Source organism: Lepisosteus platostomus, chromosome 8 (genome assembly GCF_059453375.1).
Source record: "Lepisosteus platostomus isolate fLepPlt1 chromosome 8, fLepPlt1.hap1, whole genome shotgun sequence".
Classification (NCBI taxonomy): Eukaryota; Metazoa; Chordata; class Actinopteri; order Semionotiformes; family Lepisosteidae; genus Lepisosteus; species Lepisosteus platostomus.
The window spans coordinates 23,902,591-23,924,537 of record NC_142618.1 but is presented as its reverse complement, the minus strand read 5'-3'; the positions used below and the strand labels follow the sequence as shown (position 1 = coordinate 23,924,537).

Here is a 21,947-nt window from a genome sequence, read left to right as displayed (position 1 = left end):
CCCAAACCAGTATAGTTAGTTCTGTTCTGTGATGGTTTGTATTGTACCTAAATTCCAAATTTGAATCACAAATAGATGAAAATATTACAGGAACTAATTAAATTACACTTGTATGTATTTGTATTGATATGCTGTTAAACCAGTCTGTGATACCTCAGTGTGCAGCTCAAAACTTTTTTTTTAGTTAAATTATATTATGACCTAATATTAACTTAGAAATTGATGTTTTAAAATGTGTCAGTTTTTATTGCACAACATCCTTGAGAGGCAGTTCCGGATCGCTTGTATTTGAGATTTTTTTTTGTTGGAGCAAAACATAGATTTTCAATGATCTGATATACTTGTACAACGAAGATTTTGTGAAAGGGTTTTATGTTTGGCCACATTCCAGCAGGAGATGTGTGGGAGTCACAATTTATACTGCACTATGAGAAACCTTCAGCATAATGCTTATATTCTCCTTTGTGTAATCATTTTATAACTAACAGTAAGCTCCCACAGTGTTTGAATGAGTTAGTATTACATATCCAGCCACTTGAGAACAACTTGAAACTGAGACTTTATTAATCAAAAGTAGAATGAAAAATGTAAGAATCTGGTCCAGATCATATTGATGTATCCATGTGGATATTAATCCAAAGTATAATGTTGTTGTCCTCTGAAAATTACTTTGAAAGTTATCACATGATTTCCTCTGATTTGGTGCTCTGTGCACTCAAAATATTGAGAGATATTGTGTTCAAAGAACTCTGTTTCCTTGCATTTGTTTTGATACTTTATATGTTGTAGAAAAACAGGTTTGGTTGTTTTGACCCTTTTCCCCTTTTCTGGTGCTGTTCCTGCTCTTAAATAACTGAAGTGCTGCTTGTATTCAAAACTCAACACCTTAGTATTCAGTCAGAATACAAAGTAATACAAATATAACATCAGTTTATTTACAGTATTAATGCCACATGAACATCAGACCCCTCGGAATCTTGTTGAAACTGCTGATAGTTGATAGTTTCTACATTAATTTATTGTACTGTGTTTTCATTAGGGCTTTCGTGGCCTACCTGGAGAGCCTGGGACTGTTGGACCCAAAGTGAGTATGCTTCAGTTAAACTAACCGTTACTGTACTTTATAGAAACCTGGCTGCATCTGCTAAATAACCTAAAAGTATAAATTGTCTAATACTAGGCTGATGTGTATCTTGTGATGTGTATCTTGTGTGTATATGTGATGAGATAATTCTCTTGTTCCATCTGTATATAACCCTGTTGGCATTATATAACGGTGGCAAAGTTTAAAAGCAAAATGCCCCACAGTCTTATAATAACAACACAAATACCTAAAAAATACCTTTTTTAAAGCTTCTTTAGATTTTAGTTGCCATTTTTATCTTTGCTTCTTAAAAGGCTTTAGTTCAAAATGTACAAACGTTATGCTATATTGGTCAAGTAAGGTTGTTATATATTATTTTTTGTGAGAAGCCTGGACGGTGTACGGATGTGGTCCCACTTGTAACTGAAAACTTGTTTCTTTTAATCACTTAGGGGGATCGAGGCTCTCCAGGCCCTAAGGGAATGATGGGGCCACAGGGACACCAGGTAAGTGATGAAATATGAAATATTAAGAAACAGTCATTTCACCAAGCACATTTTCTGTATTGACAGACGTTTCACAGCTAAACATTCTAGACGTATTATGATGAAGGTTTTTTGACAATGATGAATGAATGTCTCATAAATCTTGATTCACTAGATTTTCTGTAACTCTATTCAGAAAGGTGGTGGTGTACAAAAAATAATCTTAATTAAAACACTTATCAAACTTAATGCACTTGAATCACCTTCTTCAACTAACAATCAGGTCCTGGTTGATCCAACTCTTTGTCGTAACTTAGAAGAGTATTCTAATATTTTCCATTTTAAAATAATCTAGAATTAGACGTAGAGAAGGTAGATATACTGTATGTGTGCCATGGTTACATTCAGTTGTAATAATGTCAAAAACATAACCATTCTTAGCCCCTATTCCAAATTATTATTTTAATTATTTCATTCTCAGTATATGTTCTGTGCTTTACAGACATCAAAATATAGGGCCCATTGTGCAGAGGAGAATTCGTTAACAAAGATATGTATTTGAATAATTGTCTTATACATCAGAAGATTCAAGTTACTGTCTACATGACTTATGTATAAAAAAAAACATATTTAGGGTAAATTTGCTACAGACAAAGTCAGGCCTATGCGTCTAATACTATACAATACAGACCTATTTATGTCATTAAACTTTTTTCCTATAGAAAATTAAAAGAAATCAAAACGTTATTTTGCAGAAATGGAAATCAGAACACAATTAAAACCAGATATAAAATAATATAAGAAGATTTATTTTCATTTTAACAACATTCAAATAAACAGAGGAAATATTTTGGACTAGGTGTTCACTGAGATTTTGTATTTGGATGGATACAGAGCCTTTATGAAAATGATTAAGATTAAGAAATGATTATTTTTATCACACTTTGGCCAGTACATAGATCATGTCAGTAATATGTTTTTGTTATCAGAGATGGTATGCCTATGAGCTTTTAGCTTTTTTTGGGCCTCAGAACATTCATTGCACCAATTATTTTCTGCACAGTTATGTCCATTGGCTGCAACACATGCCCATATTAAACTGGAGACCAATAGGTCATATCGGTAACCAAGAAAGTAGCAATTTATAAATAACTGAAAGGTTTAGATGCAATGAATGAAAAATAACTATCATTTTTTTAATTAAGTAAGTAATGCCCCTTAATTAAGCACATTTTGTTTAATGGATCAGTAAAATAAAAAAAATTCTGATTCTTTAGAACCAACTTTCCTCTGTCCAGATTTAGGTTGTCCTAAAAGACTTGTAGTAACAGGATTGGAGACCCCAGAATTAATCATATGTTTAATAATGTGTGGAACAAAAACCAGAAGAGTATGAATATGAGGTCCATAACATAAATAAAATATATCAGAGGTTGACTGATACTCATAAGACTCACAAATACTTACAGTATAAGAGTCACAGTCAACAACCGACAACTACATGTAAACGTATACAGTCGTGCAGTGTCTATATTTTGGTAGTGAAGTAGAGAATATTACTGCTGTCATGGCTACTTATGAAGTGCCTCTTCTCCATATAGGGGATTCAAGGGCCAATGGGCCCAGCTGGTGTGGAAGGACGAGAGGGCCCTAAGGTATGCCAGCAAAAATTATTTATGTTCAGAATATTTTAATTTGTTCTCGGAATTTATTATAACATTAATACACATTTCTAGAAAGCCTTGCATTCGTAGGCCATGGTCTTATAGTGATATCTTTCTAATCTACAGTAGGTATAAAAAGCAGTTATGAAAATAAACAATGAAAAGGATGTTTCTTCAATCCCAAAGTAACCTTCCACTGTCTTTATAAGTAAGGTTTTTTTAGAACTTATTACACTACAGATGAAAAGGCAATCAGAGTCTTGTATAATGTCCGATATTTTTAAAACCTTATACGGTGGCTTTCATTCCTTGCTCTGTTCTTTCCATGAAGGGTGTTCCTGGCGAGCATGGAAGAGCAGGATTGCCTGGGGTCCCAGGACAGAAAGTAAGTACTTATTTTTAAAATATATCCTTAAATCATTAGATATAGTGTACAGCTGGTTGAGGATTGCCTGCCCCTTATTGTATGTCAGCGTACCTACAGCAATTAATACAATTTCCTGTGGTATTACAACACTTCTGGTTTGTCATTTAAATCAAATGACTGAGAACTATGCCCTGTAGGCACTTTTGAACCAAATGACTTGCATGAGTGGCAAAACCAGAAACACAAACAAAGCAGGAGATGATGTGGCATATTTGTATTAAGCTTTTGTTGAATTTGTATGCTAGAATTTACAATGTTCTTGTTGCTGACATTTAATCATGATGGAGATTACTTTCTGTTTTGTCAATTCATGGGATTTTGCATTGGACATGTGCAGCAATTTAAAACAGCTTCTCTTATTATGATGGGTGTCCAAGTGATTGCAGAATACTGCAGCTCAGGAACAAAATCAAAGTTGGTGCAATTCCTGAGAGAGAAGGCCACTAGAGGCCAGTAGAGGCTTAACGAGACTCAAATCATAAAAATGCAGTTTGAAAATGCAACTTGGGCTCAATAAACATGTTAACCAAATGATTAGTATAGACAGCGGGGACCGAGTAGTCAGTTTATTAACATGCATTGGAGAGAACCTTGTGCAGAATGTTAACTCATTATAGGCAGGTTGTAATTAATTTGCTGTATTCCAGTTTTAAGTTGTGAAAAGGGACCTGAAAAAACAAAAATAGTGCTTCAATTGGCTATAATGTATTTCTCTTTAAAAGAGTCTTTGTTTGATATCTGAAAAAAAAATTCAGAAGTTATCTAGGCCTCCCATGATTCCTGCATATGATTCAAGTCACACTACCAATAGCAGGTGGTAGAGTATATTAAAATATGACAATGTTTTTAATTATTTTTAATATAAAAGTATTGACCTGAACAAAACATACAATTTTTCAAGCTCATCTCTAATCGGTGCAATGCATGTCAATATTCTCATATGTGTCATGGTGCAGTGATTTTGAAACTAGATATAAACTTAAACGGTTTCGAAATATTAACAGTATTTCTTGTGGCATTAAACCAGAAGTGGTTTGTCAGAAGACAGTTATTAGGAACGGCATCTACACCTGCTAAAGTTCATTAACTTGATACAGTCAAAAATCGAACATTTTTGAATACCTTACTGAATAAGTCCATCAAATAAACATTTAAAAAATATTTTAAAAGAATTTTAGATATTTCATATTCACCATAAATGTTACTTTCTACAATCTTAATTTTTAAACAGAGTCTATATAGCACTTCTTGGGTTTGTCCAAAGAACATTCATATAGAATAAAGATTGTACTTATTTTTTGTATTAAGACACATAAACACACCCTAAAAAATATATCCTACAAGTCTGAAAAAAACTACTATAGGTACTGAAGCTAGTGAAGAAGAATCATGATAAAGAACAGATCAATATAAAATCACAGAATTCCTGTATTTCAACAAATAAATGTATATATTGCTTCTTTTTTTAAAGGGGATGCAAGGAGAACAGGGAGTTCAAGGACTGCCTGGCTCAGTGGGTAATCCTGGATTTAAGGGCCATAAGGTAAGGACAATCAGGACCTTTCTTCTAAAACATATTTCTTCTGCTTATTGATTTTTTAAAATAAAAGTCTGTCTATTGCCATAGACATAGCAGCATTTTCTCTGCTTTGCATTATTTGTCTGTCCATGGATATTATAACCGTTCTCCTGATCCATTGAAATTGCTGGCATTGATTGATAATTTCTTTCAAACAAAGCTATTTAGCTTCATTTCTAGCAACTTAGAAGACCACAAATCCAACCAGAAAGTGTTACTAGATGTTTATAGATGTACAGATATACCAAGAGTTTTACATTTGTTACAATTCTGTGCGTGAGATGCATTGCAATTCATGCCTAATTTCATGTAAATATCAGCATCCATGCATCATAGGTGCTTTCTTATTTTTGAATAATAAATGTATCAATGCTTATTCAATTTGCATTAATAAACTTTCGCTTCGCACTGCACAACCATTCCATTAACTCACAGTTGCTGTGTATGAAAAAGCTGCACCTTGTTCTTTCACAATGATACAACAAGCAAAAATGTAATTCTAGAGTTTAAACAGTTTGGAGATTCAATCAGGGATGACCTCAACTCTGGATGACCCTTGGACTCAAACAGTCTCTACCTGATGTCTAATTTCCTTATCAGGATTGCTGACCTTATGGATCAAATCAAAATTGCTGAACAAGACAAGTTTTAATTTTACTTATGAGCATTGAATCGGTTAACCATAAACATCTTGGCATATCAAAAGATTCTTCCAAACTGTGTGCTTAAAATCCTCAGTTAGAGAAATCAGTAGCAGTGAATGAAGCCCAGAAGACAGCGGCTATTGCCATTAAACTCTGATTCAGCAGAATCCTGTCAGGTTACTTGTGATGATTTCACTACTAACCTGAGTGAATCAGTTCTTTAGAAACATCCATCATTTTCACCGCATAGACATTCTACACCATATTCTTGAATTCAGAAGGGAGTTCTGTTAATTGTTTGCACACTTCATAAAGCTACAATCAATAGCAAAGTATTGTGGGATATCTTAAAACTGTTACAATGCACATCAATTAACCATTTTAGAAGGCCAGGTTGCCCATGTTGCCATTTGTCAACATGGGTTATACCAGCTGAAATACCTACAGTACTTGGAAACATCTAGCCCAGAATTGCTGCCATGGCTGTTATTTGCTCTTACATCTCAGGGTGATTCCTTCATGTCTGAGGAGTTCCATTATCATGGTACAAACTGCTGGTTCAAAGGTCAAATAAAAGTGCATTGAGATAGGGGGAATCGAACTGAGAAGATTAAGAAACTGCTGTAATCATGTTTCTATATTCGTCTAACAGTCTTTTTTATACTTATTGTGTATGTTTGACCTCAGTGAAATTTCATGTCATAGTATTCCAAGTTGTTTTTTTAGGGTGATCCTGGGGAACCTGGTGAAAAAGGAAATCAGGTGATATATTGTATTGCTTCTGTGGGAATCTTTTTACATTTACTGCCATAGAAAGAGGAGGACCAGGGCTATAGTTCCAAAATTAGTCTTTAACATTTGTTTATAAAAATTTCAGCACTTAAAAAGGAAAACATGAATGTTGTGGTTTTATTTTAAATCCAGTTTAAATAGCATTAGCTGTTTGATGAGATGAATACATTGGAAGCATGTATTTGAGATAATGCTATTTTTAATGCACTTATATGCCTATATATTAATTTACTTATATACCTGTACTTACATGACCAGATCAAGAAAGGCCTCCATTTCTTTGCTGGGAAGTGACCTTGGGGAGTCTGCTATGCAACATAAACACAAGGGATTTCTAGACCTGCCTTTTTGTTTTAAAGAACACCACTATCATGTACAGTAGTTGATTGTAGACAAATTCTTGCATTGATCTCTATCTCAGAGTTTCACTGTTGCCATACCACTGTACTGTATGCAGCCATGACATCAGATAGTATGAAATTGTTATTTGAATGTTAAAGGGAAGAAAAATATTGCTACTGCTTTAAGATCAATGTTTTATCAATGCACTTTCTTTAACGTAAGCTTTTTTTTCCTGGATTTCTTTCTAACAGTCATTTCATTTTAGGGTGATCAAGGCATCGCTGGGATTCCAGGAGCTCTTGGGATCCGTGTAAGTAGCATGTTTGACTGAGGATTCTTAATAATAAAGAGTAATGAGGCAAATGTTGAACTCAGAAGGCATCTTAACTTGACTAAATCTTTTGAACCAAAAATAATTTCCACATATTTTTCAAAACATGATATTAAGGATTTAAATTATCCAATTATGCATGTTTAATAAGCAACATAAATGGTTGGTATGAAACCTCAAAAGCATGGGTCATAGCCCCCTGTTTTCAGCATCCTGGAGTCCTTGCACTGGCTTCCGGTCAAATTCCGCGTAGACTTTAAAATCCTCATGCTCACCTACAAGGCTTTACATGGCTTGGCACCTCAATACCTGTCTGAACTTTTATCGCCCTACTCCCCACCTCGCAACCTCCGCTCTTCAAATTCTGCCCTCCTTACTGTCCCCCAAGCCCGTCTACATTGTATGGGCGACAGGGCCTTCTCCTGCTATGCCCCCAAGCTCTGGAACTCTTTGCCCAAGGATATTAGAGAGTCACCTTCTCTAAACTCCTTCAAATCCAGACTCAAAACCCTCCTTTTCAGAAAAGCCTTTACTTAACTGGTTCCATTCTTCACCCCTCTGCTCTTCTTAATACCATCTTCCACGGTCTCCTCTATTGTTATTGTTGTATTGTTGTAATTATAATTGTGTCCTGTCTTGTGAAATTTTCTTATTTATTGTTGTAGTCTTCTTATTTATTGTTATTGTCATCCTGTAAAGCGCTTTGAGAAGCCACCTTTAAAGGCGCTATATAAAATAAAGTTTATTATTATTATTATTATTAACAGAATTAGTTTTACTTACTTGACGTTTAAACATATTACATACATACAATAGGGTCTCAATATCTGTAAATTAAGCACTCAGAATTCTTTTATTTGCTACTTGAATAGCAGAATGAGGCAAAACCAAGCTGAAGGCTGTAAAGCACAACTCAAATTAGACTGAGATTGTGACACAAACTAGTGAGCCTGACCCCTGCTCAGGAGCCCACTACCCAGCATCTGCATCTCAACATGGTCTTGTTTTTTATTGCAACGAGAGCTAGCGTTTCTGTATCTGCGGCGTGGGGAATGACAGGCTAGAGATGATTTTACAGGCTCACTGACAGTTTTACTGCTTTTCATTACAGTGGAGTGTTATAATCTTAGAGCAGGAAAGTTTGTGATTGCTGTGATTTATTTTAGTTGATCAATGTTATTTTAATTTACTTAAATCCAATTAATTCCTACTTTAATTATCATATAAGGCTGGGTTACTTTGTATTTTAACTACACATACTATATACTGTAGTACATAATCCAACAATATGGGGGTGGACTTGGTTCTATGGAAATGTTGAAACTCTGCTGCAGTTATTTTCCCTCTGGCATCCATCCAGTTTAAGTCCTCTTTTTGTGCAGCATCCCTTTGGCTTTTCAAATCTATACTTCACAGCTAAAATATTGTGTTTGCAGGGGTTGTTCATTTATTCCTCAGAAACAAAACTGAAACATATCCAGCAATAGAACTGGCTGAGCTCTTACTGTATTCCTACCCACAGGGTGAAACTGGACTCAGGGGAAGCAAGGGAGAGGTACAGTATGTTAAATTAGACTGATACAATACATCTAACACATTTTCACAAAATCAACTCATGTCTCTGCTAGTCAAGTGAAACACTAATAAATTGCAATGTGTTATAAAATAAAAATCCATAACAATGACATTAAGACAATATGCCAATATGCCAAAAATCTTTGGAGATTCAAATAGAGCTCCATGAAATGTTATTTATCCTATGTAGTTTCACTATTTCAGAGTCTAATTGCATGAAAAAGTGGAATGTAGCAAATGTAGCAAAATATATTTTTAACTGTAGTGTACAAAACATGTAGCAGGTATGGAAAAAACATTGTAATCTAAAATGCTGGTTTTAAAATACCAACATTTTCTAAATATGAAAATAAATAAGACGGGGATGAAAACAGAAAACACTTCTACAACAAGTTTGTTTGTCTGCTGATCTAAGCTATTCATACATGCAAGCCCTTACTTCATTTAACCACACTCAGAAAGGTGATTCTGGAGACTCAGGAATCAGAGGCCTTGATGGAAAAAAAGGAGACTTGGGTCCAGTAGGAGCTGTTGGGCCTCGTGGACCTCCAGGCCAAGATGGGTTACCAGGGCAACCAGGAGTTCCTGGGTTTCCAGGGAAACCTGTAAGTATTCCAGTTATAGTACAGATGTACTGTCTGAACACAAAAGGAATTATTATATTCAATGCCTTTTATTTTTCAGGGAAAGCCTCCTTCTGATGAGCATTTGATAAAGCTTTGTACAACTGTTCTCCAGAGTAAGTATCTTTCCTTTAATGTTAATGTCATAACTGGTTAAATTAAATATACTGAAGCTGAGACCCTTTTTTCAAAATGAAATAATTTTTTCAAGTAATAAAAATACAAACATCACATAGACAGCAATTTTTCTAGGTATCAAAGTTAGATTTCAGTTTAACAAAAGCTGTAATGTCTTCCAAATATATATATGTTTAGCTGTCATATATGACATCACAGAGAATACAAAAAGTTTAATGAGGTGCAGAAAAGCTTGAAGTTTGAATCAGGGTGTTTACGCTGTCCTCATTTAAAGTTACACTTTCCCGTGTGCTGATTTGTTTTGTGAAATTCGTGGTATTTCATGTAGATCGACTGGAATGTACAGGAAGTGACACATCAGCTTCTTAGAATAAAGAGGATGAGACAAACTAGTAGAGTCATCTAATTGCTCCACTAGTGACTAAAAGGAGAAAGAAACATCCAGGTTTTGCACTGCCCTCTTGGGATGTTTACTATGTACAGTAAATGGAAGGTACAGTATTTCAGCTCATTACATGTAAAGGATTCAAAAAGGTACTGATTGAACATCCTTCTTCTGTCACTTAGAGTTTGTAGTAATGAGATTATATTAAAATATAAAGATAACTAACTGGTAACTAACCGTGTATAAGATAGAGCATTTTGAAAATGAATGGGTAAAAAGAATAGAGGGAGTAGAACACCTTTTTATGTTTCCTTTCCCAGATCAATTGCCCCAGTTTCTACAGACAATGCTCCCAAATTGTCAATCCTGTGAAACAAAGCAGGGCTCGCCAGGCATGCCGGGCTCCCCTGGTCCCCCGGGTCCCAGTGGCCCACCTGGGTACCCTGGAAGGGTGGGGAGACAAGGATACATGGGCTCACCAGGGTTGGAAGGACCCCAAGGAATAAAAGGTAACACATCCTGGTAGAAAAGCTGCTGGTAATGGTCTCAAATATCTGTACACCCTTACAAATGTTCAAAAACAAGAAGAGGGGCTTATATGATGGTCTGTTCCACTGGCCTCATCCATCTAGTTTTCCATTTGTTTTATCTACAGGTGATATTGGGCCAAAGGGAGATAAAGGTTCGAAAGGAGAGGGACACTTTGGATTACCAGGTCCACCTGGCCCACCAGGTAAAATACTTTGAGAAAAACATTTTAATATAAGAGCCACAGGAAGCCCATTGTGCTCACCCTGGGAAAATATTAAATTGTTTACTCTTTGAACTATAACAGTATAGTTTTCACATTTTGCCCCCATCAGCCTTCGAAAATGAGCCATGTAAAAAGGACATATGCATTGTAGACACAACTATGCCCTCCACACGTCAGAAAAAGCAGGGACCTCTGACAAGTACAGATATATTTTTATCCTGACTGTGGCATTCTTATTTGGCTTTCAGAGTTGCATTTTCCACTTTGTCTAATTTTGCCTACAAAAACTCAGTGAAATGTAAAAAGAAGAACTGGCCTTGTCTTTTCTCCAAATCACAAACTCCTAAGGAAAATATGAACCTTAGATTTGGTTAGTTTCTTGAAATAATGTTAAGTGGAATTGTGTCCAGGTTATAAAGCTTTATGCTTTATGCAATGGGGGTTAAAAAAAGTATTTTAATTGAATTAAATGCTGAAGGAGAAGAAAAACAGTTAATCCTTTGACAATATAATGTAAAATAAAAATATACAGCGTACTTCTGAGCATGGTGATCTTCAGAATCAGTGAACTGGATATTTCTGTATTTTGTAATGATAATACCTGTAGGTGCCCAGGGTCCTCAAGGCAGGGATGGCGAAGGCACCCCAGGATCCCCTGGCAATGAAGGCAAACCTGGGATGGCTGGCATACCGGGAAAGCGTGGACCACCAGGACACCCTGGTACCTGTGATGTGACACTCTGCTACAACATGTACAACCTCAGAGACAATCGGTTCAGCAAGGGACCCAATTTCTAGACCTCTGCACAGAACAGCAGCAGTCAGCCATCTCACTTTCCAAAGAAACCTGAGCTGGTATAAAAACAAACGGATTACCTTCAATCCTCTAGTGAAGATGCAATTGATTTAACATTGTGTTTTTACCAGATTAAGGGCATTTATTTGAATTATGCTACAGTTCAGTAATTGAGTGAGAAATTTAATTGCAATATACTGTAGTACATTCACTTATCAAAACTGTTCGCTTAATAGATTTTGTAATATTGAATATGAGGAAACTATATCATTCAAGTAAATAGAACCCCAGAAAAACTATTTCTTAAAGTCATATCCAATTAAGTTAACAGAGATTGACCCAATCTTGCCTGTGCTTCCAGTGGCAAAGTTCGATAGAATTACGCTGTTTTTATCCATGTGTTTTGTTTATAACTTGCCATTTAGTAGTTAAAGACAAACTAAAAAACTGTGATTGTGATAAAGATTAAATGTGATATGTCTGATCTTAACCTGCCTTGTTTAACTATTTGGACAAAGTAGTTAGAAACCCACTATGATAAACAATGGTTTTTGCTCTGGTAGTGGCGATAGTGATGGTGGTGGGGTCAATCAATTTTCTCTTATATACCACCTTTCAGTATAGAGCATTCTTAAGACACTTAACATTAAAACAGTATAGTGTACAGTATACACAGATACAGATCTAACTGAGAAAACCGAAAGAAATTGGTTTATTTATTTAATAATTAAAGGCCATCAAAACCATAAAAGGTTTCAGGTGATATTTAGAAACATCAACAGATGATGTATTTTTAAATCTGGTCAGGAAGAGTAAGCAAAAAGAAAAGCGCTGCCACTGAAAAAGCTTGGTCCCCTAATGTACAGTGTGAAGTCCTGAATGCCTGTGCTGTAAGAGACTAGTAGCCAGTGCAGGTCGTTCAGCACAGGACAAATATTCATTTTTTTTGTAGTTTTGGGCAGCACTGGTAGTTTCTGTAGGAAACTTGAATGAACCAGCTAAAAGGCATTGCAGTAGTCCAACTGTTTCACTGTAACCTAGAGAGGTATGACAAAAGTTAGAAGTTAAAACAGTGGATTGTATTTATACTGTACCTTAGTGAGGCAGATACTGTACTGATAGGAATCGGGGTTGGTCTGACTCTTTTTGTGAGTCATAATTACTGTACATTCATTTTAAGGTCTAGTTTTCAAAAGTGAAAATGAATTTTAATTAGTAATTAATACTAGTTTCTATGGTTCAACAGCCATTACCAAATATATTAAAATGTACAAAATCCAAGTATAAAAGTAACAGCAATGAAACCTAGTACTACATTTGTTACTTCTATCCAATATTAATAAAAATATGAAAGAACAAATACTATTTTACAATTACTGTTGATTTATAATGTGGGTATATTCAGACTGACATTCATAAATATATTTTGACATATGCATATAAATTACATATTTGTCACTCAGGTTTCCATCTCTTTATCTCTATTTTCATCCTTTTTTATTCTTTCCACTATGTTTTTCTTCTGATAACTTCTCCAATCCCACACATGAAGAAGGCTCCACCGCTGAAATATTGTTTCTTCCTCCTACTTTTCAGTGTGAAATTAACCTCTAGTTGCTCCCTTGCAGCTTGAATGCTGACAAAGCTTCCCACCCTAACCTCTTTGAATAAACTATACAGACACCCATTTGTAATATATTACATGAGTTTCCAGCTGAATAACTCTGTAAAAAATGTGTTGGATTTAAAGGGGAACATCTGAACAAATATGTTTTTAGCCTTTTCATTCTGAAAAAAACTCTTGATAATTACTTTTGTGTTGAAAGAGATCTAGCCAATATGTGTAAGCTGTTATCCCATAAAATAAACTGAGAGCAGAAAATTAAAAAAATTCGAAGATGATCACCCTCAGCTTCAATAGATTCAGTTTTACTGTAGTTGCCATACCTTTAAGGTTGCATTGTTTTGTTTTCTTAGTCTAAGTAGAATCTCAGATGTGTCACAGTTTGGGAAGCTGACATATTCTTTTGGGTTTGACTGGCCATACTCCTGCCATAAATAAACACAGCCTCAGGTTGTTTTAAGTATTCCTTCATATCTTTGTGATTGAGCCTTTATTATTAACAATTAATCTCACCACCTACAAACCATTGTTAATTAAATTGGGTTTAGAGTGCATTTTAACTCAGGAAGGAAGCTATGTTTGATATTCTTATGTCAACAGTCTTAATGCTTTATAAAGTGACAATCCATGGCTTTTGGTAATGATATTGTGGGGCTAATGAGTAAATTATTGTTTAGGGTACAGATGTCTTGAGGTATTTGGTTTAATTAATACAGAGGACTTACATCTTCTATATTCTATATTTATGAGAATAGTTTAATATTATTTTAAAACCTACTGATTTTTTAAAATAAATCTTAGACATGGAAAGTTGTTTTAACAAAAAAAAAAAAGATTTGAACAAAAGTATAGTGTTTATGAATGAAGCTTTTAAAATACTAACATGTTCAGATACAGTAAATCATTTACCCAAATGAATCATTTGAAGAACCATTTGAAGCCACACTGACCAAAAACTGGATTTGGGTAATTGTTCAACTGATATACAGTATTCAAATGAATAGTAAAACAATGATGTTTCTATAAATGAGAGCAATGCGTTTGAATCTAATTTAAAAAGTGTCAATAAGAAATTCAAAAAGAGATGAGGCAATAAAAAGTGAACACTTACTGTAAAGTGGTGTGAATAAGCAAACTGTTACACAGGAAGTCTTAGGTACTGTACTTGTAGCTCACCTTTGAAATATGGCTGTGTTCTTGTGTGAGGGTGTTCTGATTGGGGCAGATAATAGACTTCTATTATATGCTAATTATGCACAAGAACTGTGTTATTTTCAGTTAGGTGCTCTCAGTCTACTTTAATGTGCGTACATCATCATAGTTGTAGGTCAAAACTGAAATGAATATCATATTATGCTCATTACAGAGGTACTTGTTTAGCACAGCTGAGAGTTTATATTCTGGCAGCTAATTTAGAGAAAGTAGTTCTTGCTATAGGTTAATTTGTTATATATGTATTGTATTTTTTTAAATGTTTGTTTCATGCATTAAGTAGGTTTCCATTGTAGGCATTAAATATACCTACAATAAGTAGGTTTCCATTGATTTATGAATGCCTGTAGTATCTGTTAATATACTAAACTACTGTTTATGTTTACTTTATTAGAAATGTTTGGTTACTTAAAATCATTGTTCTGCACTCTTACATTGTACTGTACAGTGAAGGAAGCCCTTTGTTATCGGGCCCCCAAACTATACATCAGGTATTTCACCCAGAATACTTTATTCCTATAATGTTGCATATTACAATGCAAGAGTAACAGCATTGATTTTGAATGAGAGAACAGACAGTATAAAAACTAGAAGGCCGACATTGTAAATGTAATAAAATAAATTGCAAAATGCAAATTGTGGCTCCAATCCAGAGGCAATTCTAAAAAGTTTAATAGCTCACAAAACACTGGTTGTAAATGTAAAATGCAACATTGGTTCTTTTACAGTGCAGCAAATTTGTACGTACTATTCTTTTATTCTTTAATCTTTGACTAGAATATCTTTGGTCTTCTAACTCCTACTGTCAGCCCTACAGAATGGACATTTTAAAATATACTCTATGTATTCACATTCATACATGGAAATATAGCATTTTGTGTTTTGTGAAGAAAAAATGATTGTTGTATAAGAAACATTATAATTCCAAACCTACATATATGATATAATGGAAGTTTTATTTAATGATAAAAGTGAATTGTGTGTCTGTATTTAGGACGTTTTTGTAGAAAATAAATTCCTTGTTCAAATTAACAACGGATACCTCTATATGTTGACTTTATTGTTATTTGCAATAAAAAGATTAAATAACTTAGACGACTTTTAACTGTTATGGATCATGGTCCCTCCATTATACTTCAAACACCACAGGTATTTTTCAGAGACTATGTACTAGCAATAGTTTTGCATGACTGTAATGAGCACACAGTGGTCTACTTACTTCCAGTATACAAGTTATACAAGTTACTCATCACATGGTAGAAATGCACAAACTTCCTTTATCTGAAATTATTTGGGACTTCTCTTTAGGGTGAAGTCACATTTAAAAATGCTAAAAGTAAATATTTTGGTACCCTTAGCATGTTTATTCTTTTCAAAACAAATCACATAATGTTTTTTTGGGAAATGCATGAAAACATATTTTAATAATGTCAGTGGTTAGGGTTTTGCATTTTTTAAAAGTTTTATTGTTGTATTAATGCATTCACATTTTATCTTATTTTTGTAATATGAGATTTTCTTTTCTATGCTGCATTTATGGTATATACTAATAATAAACATTTTATATACAGTAGTGTCTTTAAAAGCCTTCATCTCAAAGTGCTTTACAAGACATGAAATGTACATATCATAATAAAGGTATTAATCAAGATGACAAAATTGCATGTGAACACATAAGAACAAAGCAAATACGGAATATGAACAAAATGCAAGAATTATTTTTAAAAATTTAGATTTTAGGCTAGATTTTTAAGCCCTTGATATGGCTGAACCTTTGTTTTCTTGGTTGTCGCCAGCTACTGTAAGTGTAAATGAACACTGAGGGCATGCAATAAACCAGAGCTACAGTATTTACATGAAGGTCATGTGAATGAGTTTAAACAGATTGAAAAAGCAGCTAACTTCTGTGAGCCATACTATGTAGGCTTGAATGTAAGATGGACTTTAAAATCAGCCCAAAAGCTTTGAGATTCCAGTACAAGGTCTCCAAGATAGGATTGAGAAGATCAATTCCATATGACTTTATCTGGATTCCATCTGCTGAATTCAGAAAAAAAATCATAACTTTAACCTTTAATGTTGACAAGATTACACTTTTAAAGCTAAATTTGTTCATTCATTTTAACAAATACAATTTACCTTTTAAAATACAAGTATTCTGTCTTTTATAGGTTTAATCATTCCAGCATTTTTTGGCCCTTTATTAACGTCACATTCAGTATCAATATATACTAGGTTTGGGTGGCATTATCAGTAACATACAATATTTTAAAGTGTTAAATACATTTGGACTGAAAACAACATTGGCTGAAATATTTTAGTGGAATCTGTCATTGTCCACATTATTGAAACAAACACATGCAAATGTAAAATGCATAATTATAAGATTCTACCATACATCAGTTTCCTATTACAAGACAGTGATTCATATATTTCAGCATTTATAGAGGCACATTACATAAAAAAACATTACAACTTTTGTTCATGAAACAATTGATGTAAAATACTTTGATTTTTGTATAAACTGAAATTCCCTTTATGTTAATATAAACATGTCATGCAATTAAGAAAAAAACACATGGTTTCTTAACACACAATAATCAGAGATGCTGTTTTGGTCCACTCACTTGGCAGATGGAAGCAACAGGCAGGACATAACAACAAAATTATTGAAAGCAATGAGGAATATCACAAAGCGCCAATAAGGAGGAACGAGAACAATGCTGTGACAGGCTCCAGCCTACAAAAAGGTGGCTCCTAGACCCTGATCACACTGAAACTTAAAACTGCTTGAATATGTCTGGCAAAAGGAGCCAATGCCAACTGCAACCATGAAGGCCTTTATGTACTGTACCAGACACTCATAAATATACTCATGTGTGAATATGTAATTCCTAAACCTTTAAATTCCTTAACTAATTAACTAAATTACCAAATTTACATCTACAGTAGTGTGGCTCTTTACAATTATTAGAGGCCATTGATAGCCTCTAGTGGCAGGTCAGCTGTAATTGTCACTCTTTACTGACCTGATCTTTCAAAAATGGAAAAAAGGGGCTTGTAGCCTGTATTTAAACTTAATTGGTTGAGACTGAAATGGTATAATTGTCTATACTGGGTCCTTATGCAGTTTTGGTATATTCTAGTTGCTTGAATGACAGCCAGTTACAGTGCACCTTCTCAACCTATGACTGCATTATGGTACATTTCATCTTAACCCGTATGCTGGGATTCTGTTACTTGGATTTTTTAGTTTATGTTCTTCCATAATTATTTCCAAAGATATGGTATATCATTTAGAGTTTTATATTTTCAGAATTTATTTTTTATTTAATATACAGTATATAGTACATACTGTATGTCAAGTATGTGCCAAATGTTTTGTGATATTCGCATAGAAAATACAGAATAAATTGCATATTATTTTATAGCTTACAACAATAATACAAACCAACAAAAAGTTAGAGCAACAGAAATGAAAGCTTAGCCTTCTGAGGTTTGTAGCCAGGAGTTCAGAGTCAAGCTTTGCACGCACATAAATTTGGGTGTCCTCAGTCTAGAAGTGAAAATGAATGTCATACGTATGAGAAACCAATGACCCAATGGTACGTTATAAGTAATAAAGAACATCTTCATGCCTTGTGCAACAGCAGATGAGATCTGTTTTGAGGAAGATGAATGCCAATGTCTAATTGTCACAATTTTTTTTCAAACCAGCAACCCTTTCTCATCTATTTGAGCAAGATGATCGTGATGATTTTGTAGGATCCTGTGGCAAGATTGGCCAGCAGCAGAATTGGTATGGTAGAGAAAGCAGGAAATCCAAACAAAGACACAAGGCAGAAGTGTAGTCAAAAACTACCCAGGAGAGGGTAAAACAAATGTGAGAAAATAATAAGGTCTAAATCCAGAATAAGCAGGGTCAAAACACAAATCAAAGCAAGGGCCACAGCCAGTGGTAGCAACACAAGCAAAACTAAAGAACATTGAGACTGACGGAAGTTTCAAGACTAAGGAGTGGATGCATAGAGATGATGGTTTATATAATACTCTTGATGATCTTTGGATAGAAGGGAGAGTGGTAATTGCTGAAGCAGCGTGGTGGAGAATTATAACAGAGAAACATCTGATGAGAGAGAAATGTGGTAGCTTGTGCCAGAAATTCCATGATTAGTGTGTGAGAAATGCCACAGAGTGTCGCACAGTAAGCAAAATATCATTTTGGACCATGTAAAGACAAGAATAGATAAAAATTCTCTCTACTGATGACTTGTTAGTCATCAGTAATTCATTACTAATCCCAACAATAGCTACTTCTATATTATGCATTGATCTGATTGATATAGTTCATATACTGGAGCTTGCTTATAAATAAATATTGTACATTTTGCAAAGGAATAGCAACAGGGCTTTTTACAGTATACTGTAACTTTTGACAAAAACGTTTGTTAGATATTGGTCAATAATTACTGAGAATGCTAAAGTTCTGCTTTTTTAACAGTGGGGTGATGACTGTACTTTTAAAGGCTGAGGGAACAATTGCAGATCTTAGTGATTCATTGATGGTATGTATGATGATAGAAAAGAGAATTGCAAAACCTTTAACCAAAGCTAGATGGTGGGAACAGGATTCAAAGAATGTGTCTCATATAAATGATTATTTCAGATAGCTACTGAAAAACAGATTACATGAAACTCTGCAAGGTGAGATGTACGAACCTGAAAAACATAAAGTGTGCTTGGAACTGTATAATCTACCTTCTGATGTTACCAAATTTTAGTAGCCACAGGCATTCCACAACATAAGCATGAGTTAATGCACTCATACGAGCAGGATTACAGTGCCTCACAGGTGATTTAGTCACGATATTGTTTTGTCTGATTGATTGTATGAGCCACATGTGGTACAATCCAATCAGAATATTGGGTGTACAAGCTTTCAGCAATAAAATGTAGCTGACATGAGCAGTAGAACAATGACAAAATAACCCAAAGTTTTATGTTATTAAAAAAAGTTTTATGTTTTTAAAGTTTTATACAAATATTATTTTTATTTAACGGTGTGGAAATTCCTTGTAATAAAATATACTTGTATGCTGTGGCTCTATTAAAGTCCTATGGTGCTCTAGCACAAGAAGCCGACTCTTTGGAATGGATTTATTGTGTATTGTGTAGAATTCTTTGTAAAGGATTGCAATTGCCACAGTATCCAGAAAGAATATGGGATCAATACACAATTCTCCATTGCTGAAAGACATTCACATAAAGAGCAATAATTTAGTACACTGATGCACACATAAAATAAATCTTGTAAATACATACTGTAATGTTAACATTTCAATAGATCTTAGTTTTTTGCAAAAAAAAGAAACATAAGATGCATTCTATATACCACTAAACAGTTATTCTACAGTACAAACTTCTAATGAGACTTATCAGAGCTTGTGTCTTGCAAAGTTGAACATTTTATATTGAGTGAAAGCTAACTTTTATAAAATCTTATTATAATAGCCAGATGCATTCGTTTACATAATTTTGTAATACTGCAGTCATCACAGTGTGCCGTTGGAACTGAGAAAAAAGATAACAGTACAAATTAGAATGAATCAAGATTTACTGTATTTCTGATGGATGTGCAAGGTACTGTTGTTTCAATACGAAACACAATATGTCTGGAACTCAATGTAATTGTCTTTGTGAGTTGGATTAAAAAATCCCTCATGCTCCATAAAGCAAATTTTCTTTTAAGAAACAGGGCCTTTAAAATCGCATTATTTGACAGGATTTACAAATCTGTGCAACATAGGCACAAAGGGCCCATGAATTGTGTAACATGTTTGTTGCGTCATCCTTCTATTAGATATTTATAACACCACCCCACAGTTCCATCCTTCATTTACAGTATCTTCACTTGTCATTCAAGGTAGCACAAAGGAGGATGCTGCCTAAAAAGACATGAAATCAGCATTGTAAGAACTTGAAATTTCATTCATTGCAGGTTTAAGAATTCTCATTTATACTGTGGTAAGTGAAATTCATTTATTGGAGCCTCATTTCTCTTTTTCAAAAGCCTTGCATTTATTAACTTAACAGCTTCCTTTTTTGACAGCTTGGCAAGAAAACACAGCAATGGAAAATACAAGTTTGTCGCCGAGTTTGACCACCGCCATAGACTACTACTATGAAGATTACAATAACAGTGAGGGTTTAGTTTTTTTCTGCGACAAAAGTGATGTCAACAAGTTTGGAGCTAAGATCATTCCAGTCTTCTATTACTTTATTTTCCTGTTGAGCCTGCTGGAGAATGGATTGGTTTTGCATATCATCATTAAATATGAGAAATTGAAAACTGTGACCAACATATTCCTTCTGAATCTAGTCATCTCAGATTTGGTGTTTGCGTTTTGTCTTCCTTTCTGGGCCAGTTATCACTCTTCTGAGTGGATCTTTGGCAGCGTAATGTGTAAATTAGTGGGAAGTGTTTACTTCATTGGTTTCTACAGTTCAATTTTGTTCTTGACTCTCATGACTTTTGATAGATATCTAGCTGTGGTCCATGCTATAGCAGCTGCCAAAAGAAGAAGGACTTTGTACGCTATAATTTCAAGCATAGCAGTGTGGTGTGTTAGTCTTGGAGCAGCTCTGAAAGAGTTTATACTCTATGACATTCGGAAAAACAACAATTATGGAACTCTCTGCGAAGAGACTGGTTATTCCCAAGAGATTATGACTAAATGGCAGCTTGTGGGGTACTATCAACAATTTGTTCTCTTTTTTCTACTTCCCCTGACTGTGGTCCTGTATTGTTATACCCGAATTGTCATTAGAGTGGTTCAAACTAAAATGAAAGAGAAATGCAGAGCCGTAAAACTAATTTTCATAATAATAGTGGCATTTTTCTTGTGCTGGACACCTTATAATATAGTCATATTGTTAAAAGCCCAAGAAATCTCTTTAAACAGAGATTCTGATCCATGCAACATTGAACTTGACTATGCAATGTATATCACACGTAATATAGCCTATTTGTATTGCTGTATAAACCCACTGTTTTACACATTTGTGGGCAAAAAGTTCCAAACACATTTTAGAAATGTCCTAGCAAAATGGATTCCTTGCTTTAGGACTCAGTTAATAACAAGCCAGAGTAGCAAAACAACAGATCATCGAAGTCCTCCAACCATCTATGAATAAATGTTAGGATGGAGTTACTGTACTTCAGAATGATTTCTATCTTGGGTTAATACATCTTAAAGGGTTTCTAGTGACACCTATTGTTGAAATATGTAAAAAAATAAAAGTATTTGTTGTCTTTCTCGACATTTTTAAAATTTCCTTTAAATTGATATTATTGAATGTAACAAATTAAAAAGTCAAGGTTTCTTTTTGTTTATCTCTTACAGTATATATGATTAGCGATTATTCATTAACTATTAGCCATAGTCAGATAAGATTAAATAATTGTTATTAACAATGCACAAATCCCCAAAAA

The 21,947-nt window shown here is 34.4% G+C and overlaps 2 protein-coding genes and 1 long non-coding RNA gene across 3 annotated transcripts in view; all 3 read left to right on the top strand.

Annotated features, from left to right (window-relative positions):
- Window positions 1-12,109, top strand: part of LOC148657097 (uncharacterized) — a 68,410-nt gene extending 56,301 nt beyond the window's left edge. The window contains exons 17-29 of the mRNA XM_088642929.1: window positions 1,040-1,084; window positions 1,537-1,590; window positions 3,171-3,224; window positions 3,565-3,618; window positions 5,132-5,203; window positions 6,610-6,645; window positions 7,283-7,327; window positions 8,871-8,903; window positions 9,382-9,528; window positions 9,608-9,662; window positions 10,390-10,578; window positions 10,725-10,802; window positions 11,431-12,109. Coding sequence (XP_088499055.1) covers window positions 1,040-1,084; window positions 1,537-1,590; window positions 3,171-3,224; window positions 3,565-3,618; window positions 5,132-5,203; window positions 6,610-6,645; window positions 7,283-7,327; window positions 8,871-8,903; window positions 9,382-9,528; window positions 9,608-9,662; window positions 10,390-10,578; window positions 10,725-10,802; window positions 11,431-11,621 — 1,053 coding nt within the window. The 3' untranslated portion in view covers window positions 11,622-12,109. The remainder of the gene's footprint in view (window positions 1-1,039; window positions 1,085-1,536; window positions 1,591-3,170; window positions 3,225-3,564; window positions 3,619-5,131; window positions 5,204-6,609; window positions 6,646-7,282; window positions 7,328-8,870; window positions 8,904-9,381; window positions 9,529-9,607; window positions 9,663-10,389; window positions 10,579-10,724; window positions 10,803-11,430) is intronic.
- Window positions 12,110-14,343: 2,234 nt separating this feature from the next.
- Window positions 14,344-15,545, top strand: LOC148657096 (uncharacterized). The gene is made up of 2 exons (XR_015940870.1): window positions 14,344-14,738; window positions 14,778-15,545. It is a non-coding gene; the product is annotated as an uncharacterized LOC148657096 (long non-coding RNA).
- Window positions 15,546-20,358: 4,813 nt separating this feature from the next.
- On the top strand, window positions 20,359-21,703 carry LOC148657095 (C-C chemokine receptor type 3-like). Its single transcript, XM_088642928.1, has 2 exons — window positions 20,359-20,479; window positions 20,565-21,703. Exon 2 carries the CDS (start codon window positions 20,585-20,587, stop codon window positions 21,647-21,649), a length of 1,065 nt encoding a protein of 354 aa, XP_088499054.1. The 5' UTR covers window positions 20,359-20,479; window positions 20,565-20,584; the 3' UTR covers window positions 21,650-21,703.
- Window positions 21,704-21,947: the final 244 nt, after the last annotated feature.

What these genes read in the sequence shown, in the direction of transcription:
- LOC148657095 (XM_088642928.1), top strand. Translation starts at nt 20,585, where the DNA reads ATGGAAAATACAAGTTTGTCGCCGAGTTTGACCACCGCCATAGACTAC.